Here is a 20,603-nt window from a genome sequence, read left to right on the forward strand (position 1 = left end):
GTTTTCCCCTTTCCTGTTTTACTATTTGTATCCAGAAAAATCTCCAGTAGATTGGGTAAACAAGATCTTTCTTTCATAAATCCATGATGACTGCTTAATTCTGTCATTTTTAATGAGTGTAGTTAGTCCATTGTTCCTTATAAATGATGTGGCAATGCGTCAATAGTTTCCTGTGTTTTTCCCCTCCAATTTGCATTGATTATTTGCTTGCTGCATTGAGCAAATTCAGATCTTTAATATTCCTCATACGGTCAGTGAGGGGAAAAAGGTGTTAATTTGACACCCTGTGGTGCTTCATGCATTGCTACAAGGAAGGTTGATTCTGTTAAATCCTCTGACTCCTATCATTTAGTATCTGCTTGCAGCTTTCAGAATGATCAATGTTCTGTACTCTTTACTATTGCTCGAAAGTACTGATTTCATTAAGGTATAAATAATTTCAATGAGATTTCTATTGTGTCATTTATATAAAGCAAATTGATACTTTTTGTTGTAATGTATTTTGAATCACTGATATTGAAATTCATTAAATAGTTTATTCTAATTTACAGTTTCTGTTAGTTTTAGTTATAAAAAAATGCTGTGATTATAACCATAGCATCGTGCAACAATAATGGCCCCATTTTAGTACATGAACAGAATAGAAAATATAAATATCAATAGCAAGGAGGAAATGGTTTGAAGGATGTTCATAATGACTGTAATCTTTGTTTAGAAATAATTTTGAATATGTTTCAGCCAAATATGATTCAATTATACTTCAGTATAAATTAATGATAAGAATCTATTGATAAGGAAATTCACGTTGTTAATTGATTTGTTGAATGTATATGTAATTGACAAAATAGTTGAGTGTATACATTAAAAAAAGCCAAATCAGATATTTTCATGTAATTTGAATTTTAAGATCAGAATGATTTCATTGCATTTATTTTTTATTTTGTGATGTACCATTTATGTGTATGTTTCTATCTTTTATCGATGAAGCTTTATGCAATATTAATATATTCTCATTGCCAGATATAACTCATGAAGCAATTACTCAGGAATCCAAAAAGTATTGGCAGAACATGGAAGCAAGTGTTCAGGCAGGACAGGTAAACTTCTCCAAATGTCTCAATGTACGTTGCTGAAGGAACGTTGTTGGCTGACTCGTGAATTCAGTTCTGAGGGTTTCTCATCTCAGCCGAATGGCATCCAGACTGAAAAAATGTTTTGAGTTCCAGAGGTATACGCTAATGTTCCACCCGTTGTTTGGATGTCCACTTTGTGAGAATAGCTGAATGTTTCGAGTGTTGGAAGTCATGTAGTAAATATGTTTTTATTTTTTATTTTTATGTTGGGAGTGTTCCAGCAGAGAGGATTATTATTATACATAATGTGCATTGTACGTAGATTTACTTGTTACAAAAATAGTAGTTAGGCAAGCAATTCAAAGTTCCTTTTATTGACACGTAACAATACTAAAAATGTAATGTACATGATGTTCTTCCACTTTTGTCTGGTGTAAAGGCAGAGGGTTTATTGGATTTCAGTGGTTATTGTCAGCTATTTTTTTAAACCAATTCACTCCTCAGTCCATCTAAGATGTAAAAGAGCTAATTTTCAGTCAACTGTTTGTCTTCTTTCTTTGCAAATGCATGTTCTTGATCCAATTTGTAGAACAAATACTGATTAAACTGTGGTTCATAACTCAAGAAGGACCTTTAAATATAATTTTGAATATCTACATTCTTACAACATCAATATGTGACATCAATATTACATTTACTTAAGTTTTTATCCAATTGCAATCCCAACTGTTTTAATCTGACTACATTTCTTTGAATTTTTTGAAAAATCAAATCCTCCAAACTACTGTTCACCCATTCTTGCAAGCAGTCTGACATGCTAATTATAGGTCGTGTTAGCTCCCTGCAGACCTTGAACTTCTGAAACTTAGCTACTTGCTTGTGTTCTGGAAGCTCACGATTTTAATTGGGTTTTTTTCTCAGTATCAAACCAGGTCATGTGCATTGCACTGTAGTGTTACTGGTGTAATACCCAGAGGAGATTTGTATGGCGAAATTACATTGGGGTAAAGTGAACTGAGTGTTAGAATTATTGTTGCACCTCTTTGAGATAACTAGAGTTGTAGATGGAGGAGAATTTGGTTTTTGTGAAGGGATGAATGCGTTTATCGCTCTTTGAAGTTTCTTGCAGTCTTGGGCTGAGCAGTTTCTGTACCATGCTGTGATGCATCCGAACAGGATACTTTCTGTTATGCATCTGTGAAAGTTGGTAAGAGATGTGCTGATTCCTCAAACTACTGAAAAAGTAACATTTTTGGTGTGCTTTCCTGGTTGTAACATCAATGTGGTTGGAGCAAGACAGGTTGTTGGTGATATGTACTCCAAAGAACTTGAAGCTCTCCACCAATTCCACAAGAGCAGCTGTACAGCACCAGTGACCTGGGTTCAAATCTGGCGCTGTCTGTATGTTCTCCCCATGACTGTTTCCTCCAAGTTTCTGGTTCCCTCTAAGGATGTGTGGGGGTTAGTAGGTCAATTGATCACATGGGTGTATATAGATGGTATGGGCTCTTGGGCTGGAAGGGCCTGTTACTGTACGGTATCTCTGAATTTAAAAAAAAATCTCCATCTTTGTACCGTTGAATCTCCTCTCCGTTTCCTGAAATCAGTGACCAACTTCATTGCTTTGGTGACATTAAAGGAGAAGTTGTCTTAACTCTTTGCCACTAGACTCTTTATCTCCTTCCTGTTGTTGTTCGAGACACAGCCGACAAGTTGGCGTTGAATGCAAACGTAGATGGAGTTAAAGTAATATTTGGTCACAGTCATGAGTGTATGGGGGACACAGGAAGGGGGCAGAGTACTGGGGAAACGTTATTGAGGAGGAAGTGTCACCAATCCTCACCTCTTGCAATGCTTGGTTCTTGGAACGTGAAGTCATATTGTAGGCTGAAGCAGTGCTAACTAATGCCAGATGGATAAATTCTACCAAAATTTTATCACCAATTTTACCACTATCAAGAGCATACTTTGAATTCAGACGATAATGTAATTTAAAACCAATAATTTTGAGAACAGAAAATGGTATCAATCCTGACTGCCCAACAGTCAGCAACTTCAATAATTGAAAAGAATTGCCCTCTCCCACTGAATTAATTAAATGTTAGTGTAATGATATAAATTTCAGTGCCAATGGAGAGTTCAGTTTATTCATCAATTTTGCTAATATTTAGCCCAATATTCATATAACTCCATTTGTTGCTTTACATCCTGTTCTTAGAATTTAACTGCTGGTAGCCACATTATTTCAGCCACTGTAGTATTATAGCCAGAGACTCAAGGACATGAGTGTCATAAAATCTACTCCTTCTCTGTTACTCAGTAGGTGTTGTAGGAATTTGCACTTCATCAGGAGCTCATCTGTTGATAATTCTTTACATTTCATGAAGACTGACCTTGCACAGTTGAACAAGAGCAAGGAATCTGTATATTCTGTGGCATTCATTTTAAGGTGTGATTTCTGCTTCTTTGATGCCAACAAAAGTAGTTCTTTAAATAGTGCAAATCAGGTTTGACTTGGTGGCCTAGTTTCATCTAGAATGGGGTTCGACCTATCTTCTTTTTTTTTGGCTTGGCTTCACGGACGAAGATTTATGGAGGGGGTAAAAAGTCCACGTCAGCTGCAGGCTCGTTTGTGGCTGACAAGTCCGATGCGGGACAGGCAGACACGATTGCAGCGGTTGCAGGGGAAAATTGGTTGGTTGGGGTTGGGTGTTGGGTTTTTCCTCCTTTGCCTTTTGTCAGTGAGGTGGGCTCTGCGGTCTTCTTCAAAGGAGGTTGCTGCCCGCCAAACTGTGAGGCGCCAAGATGCACGGTTTGAGGCGTTATCAGCCCACTGGCGGTGGTCAATGTGGCAGGCACCAAGAGATTTCTTTAGGCAGTCCTTGTACCTTTTCTTTGGTGCACCTCTGTCACGGTGGCCAGTGGAGAGCTCGCCATATAACACGATCTTGGGAAGGCGATGGTCCTCCATTCTGGAGACGTGACCCATCCAGCGCAGCTGGATCTTCAGCAGCGTGGACTCGATGCTGTCGACCTCTGCCATCTCGAGTACTTCGACGTTAGGGATGTAAGCGCTCCAATGGATGTTGAGGATGGAGCGGAGACAACGCTGGTGGAAGCGTTCTAGGAGCCGTAGGTGGTGCCGGTAGAGGACCCATGATTCGGAGCCGAACAGGAGTGTGGGTATGACAACGGCTCTGTATACGCTTATCTTTGTGAGGTTTTTCAGTTGGTTGTTTTTCCAGACTCTTTTGTGTAGTCTTCCAAAGGCGCTATTTGCCTTGGCGAGTCTGTTGTCTATCTCATTGTCGATCCTTGCATCTGATGAAATGGTGCAGCCGAGATAGGTAAACTGGTTGACCGTTTTGAGTTTTGTGTGCCCGATGGAGATGTGGGGGGGCTGGTAGTCATGGTGGGGAGCTGGCTGATGGAGGACCTCAGTTTTCTACCTATAAATACTAATGGAATGCATACGTTTGAAATAGAGCCATAAGCTCTTTAGGACAGCAAAGTGGCTCAACAAATGGAGTGCCTGCTTCACAGCTCTTGGGTGCTGTTTGCGTGGTGACCTTCTCTAGCGTTCTTCCATGTCCAAAGGTGCAGTAAATGACTTCTGGTCTGAAGATGAGAATGAAGTGGGTTTGGGTAGGATTAGTGTAAAAATGGCTGCTTGGTGATTGAAAAGATTCGGTGGTCAGAAGGACCTAATTCTTTTTTTCATGACTCAATCGTTCCATCACCTGGATATATAACTCAAGGAAATTGGAAGTAATTTTCTATAACTAAAGGCTATAACTATAGCAGTCTTCTCATAAATTAGTAAAAGGCAGAATTGTGATTCAAATTCCTGTGACTCTTTATAATATTGCATAAATTGGAGTTATTGTTTTACACTCTCTCGTTGGAGGGGACCAGTCGGTGATTGTCGTGCAATGGCACAAAAGTGCTGGAGAAACTCAGGAGGGTCACGCAGTGTCTTCGGGAAGTGAAGGGAGACACCAATATTTTGGGTCTGAGCCCTTCATCAAAGTATGAGCAAAAAGCAGGCAGGCGCCTGATCCTTGTCGAAGGGCTCAGGCCCGAATGTTTGTAATATCCCTTTGCTTCCTCAAGAAGCTGCGTGACCTCCTGAGTTTTTCCAGCACTTTTGTACATTACACCCCAATCACAGCATCTCTGCAGATTTTCCTGTTTAACTTTATACTTTTTTTTTACTTTTAAGGTGCCTGTAGGTTTATCCAAAACTAAAAATCACAACTTAAAGCTCATGTTTGTGTGTGCACAATGCTGGAGGAATGGACAGGTCATTGAGCCAGACAAGAACAGAAGATACTGTAATGCTAAAGCAAGACACCCGTAAGTAGCTAAATCTTTGTTGTGGGTTCAGTTGAATGCGGATTCTTGAAATGATTGAGTGGTCTGCATGGTAGACACCAATGTAGTAACTTGTTTATTGCTCATATTGTATCAGGTAAATTTTTGCAAGAAACTGTGACCACTTAATGTAGAAATTATATCAATGTGATTAATCTATTTTAATTTATTACTTCATTATTAAAGCTGGAAGAATATATTGCAGGTCTCTTATCTGGCACTCCTGTGGTCCGGCACGTTTAGGTATGTGTCGCTTAATGTCCTTTCAGGCAACGTCCGACCACATATACATCCATGGTCTTGTAATTATTCAGTTACCAGTAATTCTACAGTAATTTAGAAAAAGAGATCACAAGCCCACTCAGATCCCTACTTACAAATTAAAAAGTTTACATGTACACTACAGTATCACATGCATCTTTGCTAAGTATATAAATATGGCGTTCGCACAACGACCATATTGCGTAACTCCCAATTTCACAGAATGCATCATGGACGTTAAGCTGGTACAAACTTCTTACAGACAGCATGGGACTCAAGCCCCAGTCCCAATCACTGGCACTGTAAAGGTTTTGCGCTAACTGCTATGCAAACCGTCCAGCCCACAGTGGCTGTTTTAAGTTTTGTTCTACTATTGATATGTTTACATATCCCTTGGGGGACAATTTCTGTTTTACGGCATTTTCTGTGGTCTGGCAATGACCAGGTCCCAACGTCGCTGGATTAAAGAGTTTCAACCTGTGTAACGGAATACCTGAAGTGGAAATTCTTCAGAATATAGTTGGAAAGGGTGCTGAGAAATTAATTGGCATGTTACTGGGGCTTGTGACCTTGAGGTATAGAGAAGGCTAAAGGCTGACCTTGTAGAGGTTTATAAACTCATGAGGGTAAAGTGGATGCTCATAGTTTTATTTCCCCAACCCCCACCAAGAGTTGATGGTTTTAGAAGCAGAAGGATTGGTTTAAGAGGGAAGAGATTTATGAGGGATCTGAAGGGCAACTTTTTTCACTTGTATTCCATACCTGTGATTTTTGATTTTGAAAGATATGGATAGGAAGGGTTTAAAAAGATGTGGGTCAAATGTAGGCAAATGGAATTAGCCCAGGGTGGCAAGTTGGGCCAAAGTGCCTGTTCTGTGCTGTATTATTTGAATGGTGATACGATTCAAGTGAGTGATACGATGGTACATTGAGCCATATTGGTGAAGAAACTGCAGTCCATTATTAGCTACATTTGCTAGTTACATAGTTAATTATATTATTTTGCAATTGAGAGGATCTGTTGCTATTGCACAAGATATCGCCTTCAGTGAACAGAGTAAGAAAGATCTAAACCAGACTTATTGATGGATTCTGAAAGTCGTTCTGCAAAGAGCAATATCTTTAAGTTAGAATGATGAGGAGAAATGGAAAGGAAATAAAATGCCAACAGAGAGAAGCAAAAAAAAATGAGCAAAAGAAAATTATAATTCTTTATGAACTAAAATTTAGTTTATACTTATGACTCTTTGCAGAGTAGTAAATCTCTGATCTCCTCTATCCTTAAGAGATCTGGAGGCTAGATGCATCTTTGCAAGAACCCTGAATTGAGGGCTATGGGGACTGGCATGAGTGCAGGAGTTGGGGCAAGGGATAGATAACCATGATCAGCTTGAATGGCAGACTTGAAGGATCAGGTTGCCTACATTTTCATATGTTCTATGAACACATAATTCCCATTTTTCCCACTGAACAAAGATGTGGAGATTGTCAAATCGAAAACTTCAAAGTAGTGTCTGGAGTTTTGGTATTGATTCCATAAGAGCAGTTGTAATAAGTATCTCTTTTATTTTTGTTATCATGTGAAGAATATCAATGTGTGATATTACGACTGGAAATGAAGCTTTAAATTGATCTGCAATGATTTTTTTTAAAACCTGTCTAAAGTTGGATAAAAGAGCGTCGGGTACTTCTAGTGATGTCAAATGAACGTAAAAAATGGACAACGATACGTCCTTTGCCATCAAAGAAACCAATTCCACAACAATTTGATGTAAGTGTTTTTATTATTGATCATGCTTATTAAGTAACTAAGTCAAATCAAGTTTGTGGTTATCTGATTGTCCAAGCCAACAAAACTGTGTTCTCCAGTCCTCAATGCAAAACACGCAGACATTCAATCAGACATAACACACATACAGACAAACAATACATGGACGGGAGAAGTATTTCATCTAAACAAGTAAATAAATATTGTTCCTTGAATACGAGAGTCTCGGAGGGTTAGTGTGAGCAGATCCTTTGGTCAATCAGCATTCTCACTGCCCGTGGGAAGAAGCTGTTTCTCAGCCAGGTGGTGCTGGCTCTGATCCTCCTGTATCTCTTTCCCAACAGGACCAGCTGAAAGATGCTGTGGGCAAGGTGGAAGAGGTCCTCAACAATTTTATGCCCCCTCTTCAGACAATGATCCTGGTAGAACATGTTGTTGGTGGTGAGGGTGGGGGTGGGGGGGAGACTCCATTTATTCTCTATGCCACTCTTATGGTCCTGTGGATTGATCTCGATCCATTTCTCTGTAGCCACCGTACCACACTGTGATGCAGCCGGCCAGGACGCTCTCGATAGAGCTCCTATAGAAGGTCGACATGATGGTGTCTGGTAGTCCTGCCTGCTTCAGTCTTCTCAGGAAGTATAGTCGCTGTTGCACCTTCCTGACAACTGAGGAGATGTTGAGCCATATTGTAAATGTATCATTCTACAGTGACGTCTTTCTGTTTCAGCTATGCGTGCATATAGTGAAAGGAAAGAAATGTGGGTACATTGGGAATTGCTCCTTTGCACACAGTCTTGAGGAAAAAGACATGTGGACTTATATGAAAGACAATAACAGTAAGTGCAGGCAAAAGTTTTGTTTAACTCAGTTGGAAATTTAAAGCTGCTTTAAGATCTGTCCTCTTGTAAATCAAATACAGGTACACAATCCTTTATCTGGAACCTTTGAGGGATAGTGTGTTCTGAATTTCAGATTTTTCCGGATTTCAGAACAAAAGCCAACTGTCCCAGATTTAAGCCCACCTGAATTGTGCTGCCGTATCCACCTCCTTCCAGTTACGCTGCTATCTCTTCGCCCACCCGGGTCGCGCTGCCGTCTCTCCCCGCCCACCCGAGTTGCGCTGCCGTCTCTCTCCCCCACCCGTCGCGCTGCCATCTCTCTTCCCCCCCCCAGCCCACCCGAGTCGCGCTGCCGTCTCTCTCTCTCTCTCTCCCCCTCCGCTGTACCAGCATCAGGAAAAAATGCCGGATTTTAGATCTTTCCGGATTTTAGATGTCTGGATAAAGGATTGTGTACCTGTATTACTCTTTTCAAGAATGATTCTTTTTGATTTTTATTTAAGCAACACAGTTCTGCAAAGCTTAGAGAGCAAAAACCTGTTTTGATATAGGAAGGTACTGATTCTCTCATTTCCTTTTGGGATACATCAGTAGTGAAATTCAAAGTGGACATGCCAGTATGGTTCTGAATCAGAATAATTTCACTTACTCCTGAAAATCAAAGATCTTAACTCAGTATCCACCAATGACAGAGGAGGCTGAGCTAATCAATGATGTGGTGCCAATTTCTGGATTTACTAGGCAGTTTATATCTCCTACACTGTCCATATATGAGCATAGGCTTTAATGCCATTGTTATCAGGGGGCAGTATTTTTAACTACCATATGTACTCGTTTAATAGTCAATACTGTGTAAGTCATTCCCCTATTTTTGGCCTCAAAATCTGGTATTTTCCATATATCGAATATAAAAGTCGACCCCCTTATTTTGGCCCTGGCTGCCCGCCCATCAGAGTTCCTGACACCCTGACCCAAGACTCTCACCTAGGTCTCCCACCCATCCTTGCTCCTGACACTCAAACTGGCCTAGGCCAAGGTCACCTGCCCATCCGAGCACCCAAAGCCTTGAATCCAGACTTCCATTGGGTGCCGGCCACCTGCCTGCCCAGATGAGTTCCCAACGCCTCGAATGCAGACTTACCACCCAGCTCCAGCCTTCCCATGTGATGCCTCTTAACACTGACTTGCCACTTGGTCCCAGCCAACCACCCACCCCTCACAACTCCTGATGCTTGAGCGACGCAGGTGCTTACCATGGTCAAAAGTAGTATGGTGTAATAGTCAACCCCTAAACTTTACCCACAAATTCAACTATTATGCAAGTATATACAGTATTTATCCATTCATCCCTGAGGTATGGGATTCTGGACATCTCTGGCTGGAGAAATGACTGCAGACTGGGGATTGACAGTGACTGTTCCATTGAAGGCCAGGGAACTCGCTGACTGAGGAGAGCTATGCAACCAACAAATGAGGCAAGGACAGTGGTTTCCATCCCCTCTGACAGGATCTGTATGGTCAGCTGACACATGGAGTCAGTACTTTGAGTCCCAGCAGTGTCCTGCGTACAATGTGCTAGCCATGCTGCGGCCCTGAACCCTGCATCTGAGCACCCAGCTCACCCTGGCCCACCCAACACCAGCCATTGCAGGTAGTCTCTCCATGCTGAGACTGAGAGATTCTTTGGTGTGTAAGCACCAACAGGAGTAAGGTTTCCACTCCTTGGTTTCAGTACGGCACTGGGAAAGACAGGGGTTCATGCCAGATTCCCGGCAAAACAGCCCAAAAAATGTTCTTTTTAATCAAGAAAAAAATTATTAAGAGATTTTTCTTTTGAAACTATTACGACAGGTTCCCTCATGTTGCACATTGAACAATTTTGTGGGAACATAGTTAATAAATTATAATAAATTAAAGAGCTATGACACCCATCATTCACAAAACATGGTTTGCGAGCAGTTAGTGGCATTACAGCACCAATGACCTGAGTTCGAATCCAGCGATCTCTTTAAGAAGTTAGTACCTTCTCTCCATGTCTGCATGGGTTTCCTTCCTTCAGGTGCTCCGGTTTCCTCACATCCTTCAAAACGTACAGGGTTAATTGGGGTAATTAGGTGGCACAGGCTCGTGGGGCAGAAGGGCCTATTACCGTGCTGTATGTCTAAATTAAATTGTAAATGTAAGAATCAGAAACCAGGTTAGGCGACACAAGTCTCCTGAGCGTGGTACATCATGAAAGAAGGCTCTGCATCCCAAGTTGCTTTGCTACCTGATCCATTTGGTGTTCAAAAATCTAAAATTAAGAAGTTTTATTGGTGCTGATCGTTCACCTTTTGAATTTCTTTCCTGTTATACAATTTTAATTTTCAGTCTTGGATATGGAACAGCTGTATGAAAAGTGGCTGAAGAGCCAGGAGCCAGAGAAAGAAGAAACAGCTTCTGTACCAAAGGAAAATGGGAAACAGATACACATGCCAACTGATTACGCTGATCTAGTGGTAGGTGATTGATCTATTAAACACTTGCAATTCATCAAGAACTGGTTATTTCTAAAAGTTGTTTTTTTCAAATGTAAATTCCATTAGATTTACAATATTGATCAATGGTATTATGATACATTAACACCCAAATGTAATGTATTCAAACTATAGTCCATAAATTATATGTACTTCATCATCCATCTCACCCCATAAACTTGCTTGGTTGCAAGTACTTTAAATTTCAATGGACTCTCTTCTGTCAAAGAAGGATTTGACCAGACAACTGGTTTGCAATTTTATGATAATTTTATGTATTGTTGGTGATTCCATCTGAATGCAAAGTACTTAGAATATAATTTTTCGACTCATTAGATCCAGGATTGTTAGTTGTGAGTCGATTTCCTACTATTGATATAAATAAATTGTCTCCCTTGTTTAAAAAAAATGGAAGCAGCCAGGCTATAAAAACAATAAATAAAATTACGCAATGAAACTGGAAGGGAGACTTCATTTTCCTTTGAGTGGCTTGATTGCATGAATCATCTTAGTTCTCAAGCTTGCGTTAGGTTGATTGTGAATTTTCAAGTCATCTCTATACTTCAGTTGCTTCCATTATTTCTTGTTAAATTACTCTTCTACTATAACGTGCTAGTTATGAGGATGTAATGGAGTTTATTTTTAATAGGAGTTTCTACAGTTGGATGTTAATTAATATAGAAATTATAATACTAAGCATGCATTCTGAGGTGGAATCACCAACTCTCAACATTTAAGTAGTACTTAGACAAAGATTTGAATCATCCAAGTACAGACCAAGGATTGGAAGCAGAACCACCAAGTACAGATGTACACGGTGAGCTTAAGGGCCCGTTCCTATACTGTCAGACTCGATAATTGTTCAACTCTATCTTTTTGGCAAATCAGACTAATTTGGTTAGTGTTCTAAGTAATAAATTAAGAGTCGGGCGGCACAGCGCAGCAGTTAGTGCAACGCTGTAGCAGTGCTATCGACCCAAGTTTGAATCCGGTGCTATCTTGAACAAGTTTGTACATTCTCGCTATGTCTGCGTGGGTTTCCTCCCACCCTTCAAAATGTACTGGGGTTGTAGGTCAATTGGATGTAATTCGGGGCCTGTTTCCATGCTGCATTGTATGTCATGCCCAGTTTGCTGTTTTTTTTAGTATTGAAGAAATTATCCAAATCTCACTCTTCATCTTTCTGAGGCAGACTGATTCTGAGTATTTCTAATTCTGATTAATATTCATTTCCACCTCATGAGAAATCGTGATGTCTCTTGCTTCTGCTCTGCTTAGTTAGTGCTTCGATACATTTTCTTTTTTTTTAAAAATTTTTTTTTCACACCATAAATCACATTAGCCATGATATACACTTTTTCTTTTTCACACATATACAGTGACTTTTTCTCCCCTCCCTCCTCCCAAGCCACCCCCCCAACCCCCCCCCCCCCTCATCCATTTTAGGTATACAATCTAGTTTGCATTAAACCAGTCAGACAATGTTGTCATTCAACAAAAATACACCAGAAATTCTACTGAGTCCATTCTTTTCTTTCCTTCTCCTTCCATCAACTTAGGTAATGTTTGTCCCCGGTAGGTTTTCGCTATTGTATTTAATGTAAGGCTCCCATACTTGTTCGAATATTTCAATATTATTTCTTAAACTATATGTTATTTTTTCTAATGGAATACATTTATTCATTTCTATAGACCATTGTTGTATTTTCAAATTATCTTCCAATTTCCAGGTTGACATAATACATTTTTTTGCTATGGCTAGGGCTATCTTAAAATACGTACTAGTCTTTATTCCTCTTATTGACCCTAATAGTTGGGGTGAAACATGAAAGTCGGCAGACCCTGTGATTGTAGTCCAAACACAGAAAGGCTGGAGGAACTCGCCCATTCCTGCCGAGTCCAGAGGAGGTAAAGATACATGACCAACGTTTCGGGCCTGAGGCCTTCCTCGAACTCGAGTCACACCCTGAGAAACATCGGTGATATACCTTTGCCTCCTATGGATGCTGCGAGGGACCGGCAGAGCTCCTCCAGCCTTTCTGTGTTTTGGACCATTCTAATCGTTCTCCAGCAACAAGATGTGATGTATACGACACCCTCCTTTTTGCTCCTCCTTTTAATGACCCCCTCCCTCTCATTCTTGCACCTTTAGTCCTGCTCTGCAGTTTAAGGAACTAATTGTTGCCTTTCCCATAAAGACTGGCTATCATTGTTGGTTGTGTGGGAAGAACTGTAACAGCGAGAAGCAATGGCAGCAACATATAACCTCGGAGAAACACAAAGAGAAAGTTTTTTGTTGTGAAGATGACCAAAACTGCTGGCAGTATCGTTATCCAACAGGACAATTCACTGTTTGTGAGAAGTAAGGATGTCTTTAATTCATTTTTTAAACAGCATGAAACATTGCTTTTCTTTTGAAGGAAGGTATTTCCATTATTTTGTAATTGTAATATGTTATATGTTATCTTTGGCTTGGCTTCGCGGACGAAGATTTATGGAGGGGGTAAAAAGTCCACATCAGCTGCAGGCTCGTTTGTGGCTGACAAGTCCGATGCGGGACAGGCAGGCACGGTTGCAGCGGCTGCAGGGGAAAATTGGTGGGTTGGGGTTGGGTGTTGGGTTTTTCCTCCTTTGCCTTTTGTCAGTGAGGTGGGCTCTGCGGTCTTCTTCAAAGGAGGTTGCTGCCCGCCAAACTGTGAGGCGCCAAGATGCACGGTTTGAGGCGTTATCAGCCCACTGGCGGTGGTCAATGGGGCAGGCACCAAAAGATTTCTTTAGGCAGTCCTTGTACCTTTTCTTTGGTGCACCTCTGTCACGGTGGCCAGTGGAGAGCTCGCCATATAACATGATCTTGGGAAGGCGATGGTCCTCCATATATGTTATTTGTAAAATCCAAACCAAAGGTCTGAGCCTTCCATTGAAATAATAATATTGTAATAAAGTAAAAATCCCTCCAACAGAATTTTAAAACTGTTCCAGACATATCACGATTCTCTATTAAAATCTACGCGGCCGGCACAGCCTCGTTATCATTAAGGCCACCATTGATAATTCTGTGCATTTGCCACCATTTCCGTCCATTCCTAGAAATCGTTATTTTCCACGAGCCACTTGCTGTGAAGCAAAATCGTCTTATTTATAGTTCATGAAACAAATTGCCAGTCAGGAAGATGGTCATTTCTTTGGTCCTGTCAACACACCCACAGTTAATGGACTGGTAGCAAAACTCATGAAGTAAATGATCAACATTGTTGCCAAACAACAATTTTCAGAATTATGATTGAAAAATATTAACACATTGGTTCTTGAATTGTGATTGAATGACATCGTCCATTCGTGAAATGTTATTTCCCAGCTGTCTAATAAATTTGAATCCCATTTCAGCAAACACCCAATCCATCTGCAAACTTGAACGTGGAGCAGCACAGCACCTTCACCTGGAATATCTGTGTGGAACATGAAGTCTGAATCAAACTAAAATTCTGTAGCTTGTATGTGATGGAATTCCCTCCATTCGCTCTTACAAGTATCTATCTAGAAGCCTCCTCTGTTAAAGTGGACCTGAGGTTGTTTGAAAACAAATACAGCTGCAGAAACAAATTTGTGATCACTTTGTAAAGCGTTAGAACTCCGTTACAGCAAGAAGCACTGCCACAAGCAGCTAGGCTCTCCTGAAGAGAATCAATCTCCTGGCTTACAAGTCGTATATTTTTACCCTTAGAACCCCACCTAGGTATCTAGAACATTCAAACAGACTGTTCCATACATTTCTTAGAATTCTCTTGGGAATCGTTTATCAGGGTTGTGTCCCTTACCCAATTGCTAACAATCTTTTACTGCCCAAGTCAAATATGGAGTTGTTCTTGTTATTCAACCATACTGAATTATCAAAACATACCATGAAACGTTCTCTGCAATATTATTTTGTTACTCCTTTGAAATTTACATTCTCACCTAAATGCCACGATTATATCTGCTTCCACCAGTATTCCTGGCAGCCTGTCCCAGGCACCCACCATTCTCTGCGTCGTTTTTTTTTTAATGTCCTCGTACATCTCCTTTAAGCTACCTCCACTCCCCCCACTTTCCTCCTCCATGCACCTCCTCAAATATGTGATGCTTTTAACCTGGGAAAAGGATTCTCCCTATGCCTCTTGTGATTTTGCAAATTTTATCAGGTTGCCCCTCAGCTTCCTACAGTTGCGGGAGAACAACCCAAGTTTGTCCAACTCTTCCTGCACAAAGACAGATGCAGCTTTTGTAATATCCTGTACAAAGGCCATTTCAATGCAGTATGTTATGGAAGTAAAATATAAATGTGAACATGTGTGTTTATGGTTGATTACAGACATCAGACTGGTATCTGTGCAGATGAAGAGAATTGCCAGCTCGCCCATAGTAAAGCAGAGTTGCAAGAATGGATGGATCGAAGAGAAGTTCTAAAACAGAAACTTGCCAAAGCCAGAAAAGACCATTTGATTGCCCCAGATGACGATGACTTTGGCAAATTTGATTTTTTGATTAAAGAATTAAATTAATATAATAACCATGGAATGTTTGCATTTTCAGAAATGTCTTTAAAAAAATTATTTCTTTCAAAAATGAAACTTTAAGGCGTATAGCAGTAATTCTTTGAATATTCACTGATTTACTCTCCTACAGTACTAATTACTGTGGTCTTGAAAAGTGGCGCAGAGTCGAGGCAGCAGCATTTTATAGCCAATTGCAATGTTTGGTAAAGGGCGCTGCCTTTCTGTAAAATGACGTGCAACTTAACAAAAGAAAACATGGGATTTATTAAATTTTTATGGTATTTATATCATAGGAATGCATTTCAAACCTCATCGAGGCATCGGAAAAACTCAAGATTTGTATGAACATGACTCAAAGATCATTGTTTTAAAGATTTTGAGTTTACAAAAGAGTAAAAGCATAAGAATCGGGATCAATAATGTGGCAAGCCAATTTTGTTCAGAGGTGCAATGTTATCATTGAATGTGTTAGAACAATAGGATACTATTTATGATTTTTTTTCCTCTAAATAATAGTTTATCAGCAGTTATTCATCAATATACAGGATGAATGGACTTGCATTTTACCAGGTTTCTCATTATTGGCAATAGGTTGCCAATAGCTGTTGAGGAGCAGCGCAAAATAATTTGGATACAAGATTAAAGAATATTGTTTTGGTTTTATATATATTATAAATATACTTAGCTATTTAAATGTTACATTTCCTTTAAAATCACATGAATTGCCATTTGGCAAAAATTATATGGATCAATAATGTCATTAATAAATAACATGACATGGTTTACATTTACATTGTTAGAGTGAATATTATTGTTGTTCGTCCTTTGTAGTCAAAGATGTCCATGGCTTCAAAGTCAAATTGGAGATTGGTGGCTGTGGGTCCGGAGGTGACTGGTGAGGCCAATCTGGGCCCCGAAGGCTCGCCCACATGTGGGACACAAGTGGATGGGTGCTGCTGTGGCAGTAGATGCTGCTCGGGCCTTACATACGGCACGCTTTGATTGCGCCTCGATGATGTGCCTGACTTCAGCTGCACGGGCTCCTGTGGTGATCTTGCTGCACCAAGCGAGACGGTCGAGGGCAAGGGTCTCCCACGTAAATTTTATACTGCTTTGAAATTGGATCCTCCATTTTATCTTCTAATAGCTCTGTGAAATTCATCTTGCTTTCTAATTTTCTTTTGTAGTACCCTGGTTTTCATTTTTTCTCTCGTTTTGTCCCTCTCCAGCATCTAATCTGCTACCCATCCATTTTAGCATATCATCTTTAAACCCACCCTCCTTTCTCGTTCACCAGAGAAGTCAGGTCTGTGGCTCCAGCTTGAAGCACACTGAGAATAGAGACCAGGAGACTGGGCATGACACAAAGATTGCATTGCTGCTTGAGGTCGGATGCTGTGTGGGGTCTGTGGAGTGCCAAACATGGAAAGATAAACTTAATTGCAAAAATTGAAAGTAGATGTACAAGGCTGGTGTTGTGCGGTTACTCGAGGAGAAGCCCTGGATGATTGAAGTTGGGAGTTGTGGCAATGCCATCTAGTGTTGAATTGATAAGGGTGATATGCTATTTGAAGTTGGCTGAAAAGTTTTTAAAAATTTGAATATTGGGTGCCATGGTTACAATGTCAGTTCCCTGGGTTCAAATCCATCGCTGTCTAAGGATTTTGTACTTTCTCCCCATGCCTGGGTGGGTATCCTCCAGATGCTCTGGTTTCCTCAAACAATTCAAAATGTATGGGGGTTGAGGGTTAATTGGGGTTTTTGGATGGCATGGCCTTGTGTGCCCAAAGGGCCTGTTACTGTGCTGCATGCTTTATAAGATAAGGATGCACAGTAATGTCAATTGTTTATTTACCAAAAGGTGGTAGATGCTGAGCATACTCCCTAGGTTAGTAAGCATCAATAGGGAAGGAATCTTTCATTTAAGCCACTTCTCGTATTTTTCTATTTCAGTAGTTTTCATGGCACAACTACAGATGGATTATCCAAAGTGGACAATTTGTTCCTGGAACAAAGTAGAATTCCTTAATTAATTCTTGTTCCAACAACAATGAATATAAAGAAATAAACCATATAAGTAATTATAATAATAAACAATATTTAACTACATTATTTTATTCTACATGTCCTGATTTCAGTATTATTTCAACTCTAAGGTTACTTTTTAGTCTATTCTGCTGTTTCCACAAAACTAAGCTTAATTTTAAATAAAACTCAGTAAAGTGTCGAAGCTGAAAAATTAAAAAACCTGCAGATGCTGGAAACACTCAGCGGGTCAAGCAAATTCTGTGTCAAAAGAAACAGAGTAGAGTTTTAAGTAAAAGATTCAGAAGTAATAAATGATGTTTGGTCCGGAAATCTTTGGGAGAGCTTCTCTAATAATACTGAAAAAGAATTTTTTTTTCCCCCAGAAGGTTTACTTTCTGAAAGAAAATTGGGGATTATGATAGACAGCTTCAAGCTGAACACAAAATATCAGATTTGCTGCATCATGTGGGAAGTTGGATTTAGCCTGTTTAATCGCATAATGATGCTGACACACTGTTGGTTCGACAGGCCTAAAAATGTTTTGCAGCTGATATTTTTTTTGCACCCAGCATCTGATGCCTCTCTTGTGGATGACCAACAATAGTCGGCCAGGATTCTAGATGGTGTGATGTGCTGCTTTTCCAAGGTTGCAATGTGCTGGGGAAGCCTTTTTGTCACCAAGATCAGCAGGGAAGTCCAAGTGTGAATGCAAGAAAATGAATTTATGTGTTGCAATTCATGATTTTGTATCCTTAAAGTAGACTTAAAATATGACAGTAAATCACAACTAGTTTATAGCTTTTTAAAAAAAAAGTCTGCGGTAGGAAAATGTTACTGTCAGCAGCCCAAACTCCATAAAAAGTGTTCAGGAAGCAAAGTCTTCGTTGTAATTCTTCCCGTGAGTGATGTTTGAGGTCGAGTGAACATTTCCACCCATTTCCTTTCAAGGACTGAAGGTTGAAAGGCTCGTTCAAAACTTTTTTTAGTTTCAGGAACTTGCACCAGGGCTCAGTCCGACTGAGGGGGGGCCACCTTTGCTCTCCGCCCAACCCAGGAGGACGGTGGAAACCAGGGTGGGGCTCATGGGTGGTGGTGGTGTGGTGGTGAGGGGGGGATGAAATGCCTTGGGTGGGCTTGCCAGCCACTACTGCAACTTCAATCCAAATGGCCTTTTCATCAAGAATTAAGGTCACATATAAAAATCAATCCATGCAAAGAAAAACAGCGCAAACTTTTCACCTTCTCCCTGACTTGTTGCCCCCCCCCCCCGTCCCCCCGTTTTAACCCTGAACGAGACGAGGTGGTCCGCAATGCTCCCAGGGCAGAGACCTCCCGTCTGCCGCAGGCGCTCCTCCACGATCCCAGGCGGCCTTGCGCGGGCGGGCGCTTGCGGGGCGGAAGCGGCGGCGAGGACGTGGCGGAGCGGGGTTCGCCCGACGGGGGAGGGGGTCGGGCGACCGAGGCCGCCACCCGAGCGAGCGCGAGGCGGTCGGCGCCTGTCCCCTCCCCGCTATAAAAAGGGCAGCGCCGAGGGATGAGGAGGCTGCACAGGGAGCTCGGGCGGCAGCGCGGGTGTGTCGGCAACGCGCTGGGTCGCATGGCGAGGAGACCCGAGCTCTGGTGCGGAGCCCTGGTCGTCATCTGCACCGTGGTCGCCCTGCGGTTCGCCCTGAGGTAAGAGGCCGAGCCGCCGGCGCGGATGGGCAAGGAGGCACGGTGCTCCTGTCACCTGGCCCGGGACTGCAGGGGTGTGCCTCGGGGTCAGGCACTGGGAGGGTGCAGGCACTGGGAGGGTGCAGGCACTGGGAGGGTGCAGGCACTGGGAGGGTGCAGGCACTGGGAGGGTGCAGGCACTGGGAGGGTGCAGGCACTGGGAGGGTGCAGGCACTGGGAGGGTGCAGGCACTGGGAGGGTGCAGGCACTGGGAGGGTGCAGGCACTGGGAGGGTGCAGGCACTGGGAGGGTGCAGGCACTGGGAGGGTGCAGGCACTGGGAGGGTGCAGGCACTGGGAGGGTGCAGGCACTGGGAGGGTGCAGGCACTGGGAGGGTGCAGGCACTGGGAGGGTGCAGGCACCGTGGTTGAAGTCCAAGCACAAGTGTCCTCTCTGCAGCAAAGGGTTTCAGGCTTGAGCCCCTCATCACATTTCCCCAGGAGCAGCGACTAGAGCTCCAAGGTACAGTCCGACAAGGGCCTTGGGTGGCTCATGACAGGATGCATCCAGTGCTATCTCGTCCACTCCTCCAAAGATTTTTGGACACCTCAGCAGTAAAACACGAAAGTCTGCAGACTCTGTAGTTGAAGTCAAAGCACAAAAGCTGGAGGAACTCAGCAGATCAAACGGTGTCCTTTGGACAGCAAAGGCTTCGGGCTTGAGCCCTTCATCATTACCTTTTTGGCAAAACATCATACATTCTTGAAGGGTCGAGCTTGTATCTTTGCGACGTAAAGTATACTGTTTGACCTGCTGAGTTTCTCCAGCATTGACACTATATCCTGCCTACTTGCCGTGATGCTGGGACTGACAGATGTGCTTGTCTGTGTACTGACAATAACCACACCAGCAGTGTGAGTTTAGGACAGCTTTAATAAACTAATATGTGCACTAAGAGGTCTTGTCTCTCTGCAAGACAAACCTTGAAGGCTAGACTTGTAGCTCTGGACTGCTTGATAGACAAGGTCATCGGGCTGACCCCTGGTGCTCGCTCTGACACGATAAAACAGGTGCCAGCACAGGTAGTCCGATGAACATACTCCCCTGTCTCACCTCTGTTCTTCCCATCGAATTGGAACCTCTTCTCATGCCCTGACACTCGAGTCAAACATGAAAATCTTCAGATGCACGATTGTAGTAAAAACACAGAAATGCTGGAGGAACTCAGCTGGTCTGGCAGCATCAACAAACTTCTCCCTTGACTCCCCCCACCACTGGTTAAAAGGGTACATGTGGGTCCCGGCTATCCCTACCTTTTTGTTGGCTACGTGTTGCAAGACTCTTCCTCTGTTTCCTTGACAACTACAGTAGAAGCCCTAACATCAGGACTGCTCTTGGGCAGTACATCTATGGCACTTATGCAATGCACAAACGCAAGCAAAAGCTGAGAGTTTTCGAGAAGTCTGGATTCCTGGGTGATCCTGGTTTCTGGCATCTGAATTTTCAGACTTTTACTGTCTGTTGGTGGTGCCCTAATGTGATGCATTTGACCTGGT

At 42.0% G+C, this 20,603-nt stretch overlaps 2 protein-coding genes across 7 annotated transcripts in view; both read left to right on the top strand.

The window, feature by feature from the left end:
* zc3h7a (zinc finger CCCH-type containing 7A) overlaps positions 1-16,153 on the top strand; it is a 52,840-nt gene extending 36,687 nt beyond the window's left edge. For 4 of the 6 annotated variants that reach the window (XM_069906881.1, XM_069906885.1, XM_069906883.1 and 1 more), the window contains 8 exons: positions 1,021-1,097; positions 5,296-5,429; positions 5,634-5,690; positions 7,374-7,479; positions 8,207-8,315; positions 10,689-10,816; positions 13,033-13,196; positions 15,183-16,153. In XM_069906881.1, the coding sequence (XP_069762982.1) occupies positions 1,021-1,097; positions 5,296-5,429; positions 5,634-5,690; positions 7,374-7,479; positions 8,207-8,315; positions 10,689-10,816; positions 13,033-13,196; positions 15,183-15,372 (965 nt within the window). In that variant the 3' untranslated portion in view covers positions 15,373-16,153. Of the gene's footprint in view, positions 1-1,020; positions 1,098-5,295; positions 5,430-5,633; positions 5,691-7,373; positions 7,480-8,206; positions 8,316-10,688; positions 10,817-12,986; positions 13,197-15,182 lie in introns of those variants that run through there. The other 2 variants (XM_069906882.1, XM_069906886.1) reach the window with 2 other exon arrangements.
* Positions 16,154-18,779: 2,626 nt separating this feature from the next.
* Positions 18,780-20,603, top strand: part of txndc11 (thioredoxin domain containing 11) — a 64,013-nt gene continuing 62,189 nt past the window's right edge. Inside the window, exon 1 of the mRNA XM_069906351.1 lies at positions 18,780-19,068. Coding sequence (XP_069762452.1) covers positions 18,929-19,068 — 140 coding nt within the window. The 5' untranslated portion in view covers positions 18,780-18,928. The remainder of the gene's footprint in view (positions 19,069-20,603) is intronic.

The sequence above is a fragment of the Narcine bancroftii genome, chromosome 12 (genome assembly GCF_036971445.1).
Source record: "Narcine bancroftii isolate sNarBan1 chromosome 12, sNarBan1.hap1, whole genome shotgun sequence".
NCBI classification, from domain to species: Eukaryota; Metazoa; Chordata; class Chondrichthyes; order Torpediniformes; family Narcinidae; genus Narcine; species Narcine bancroftii.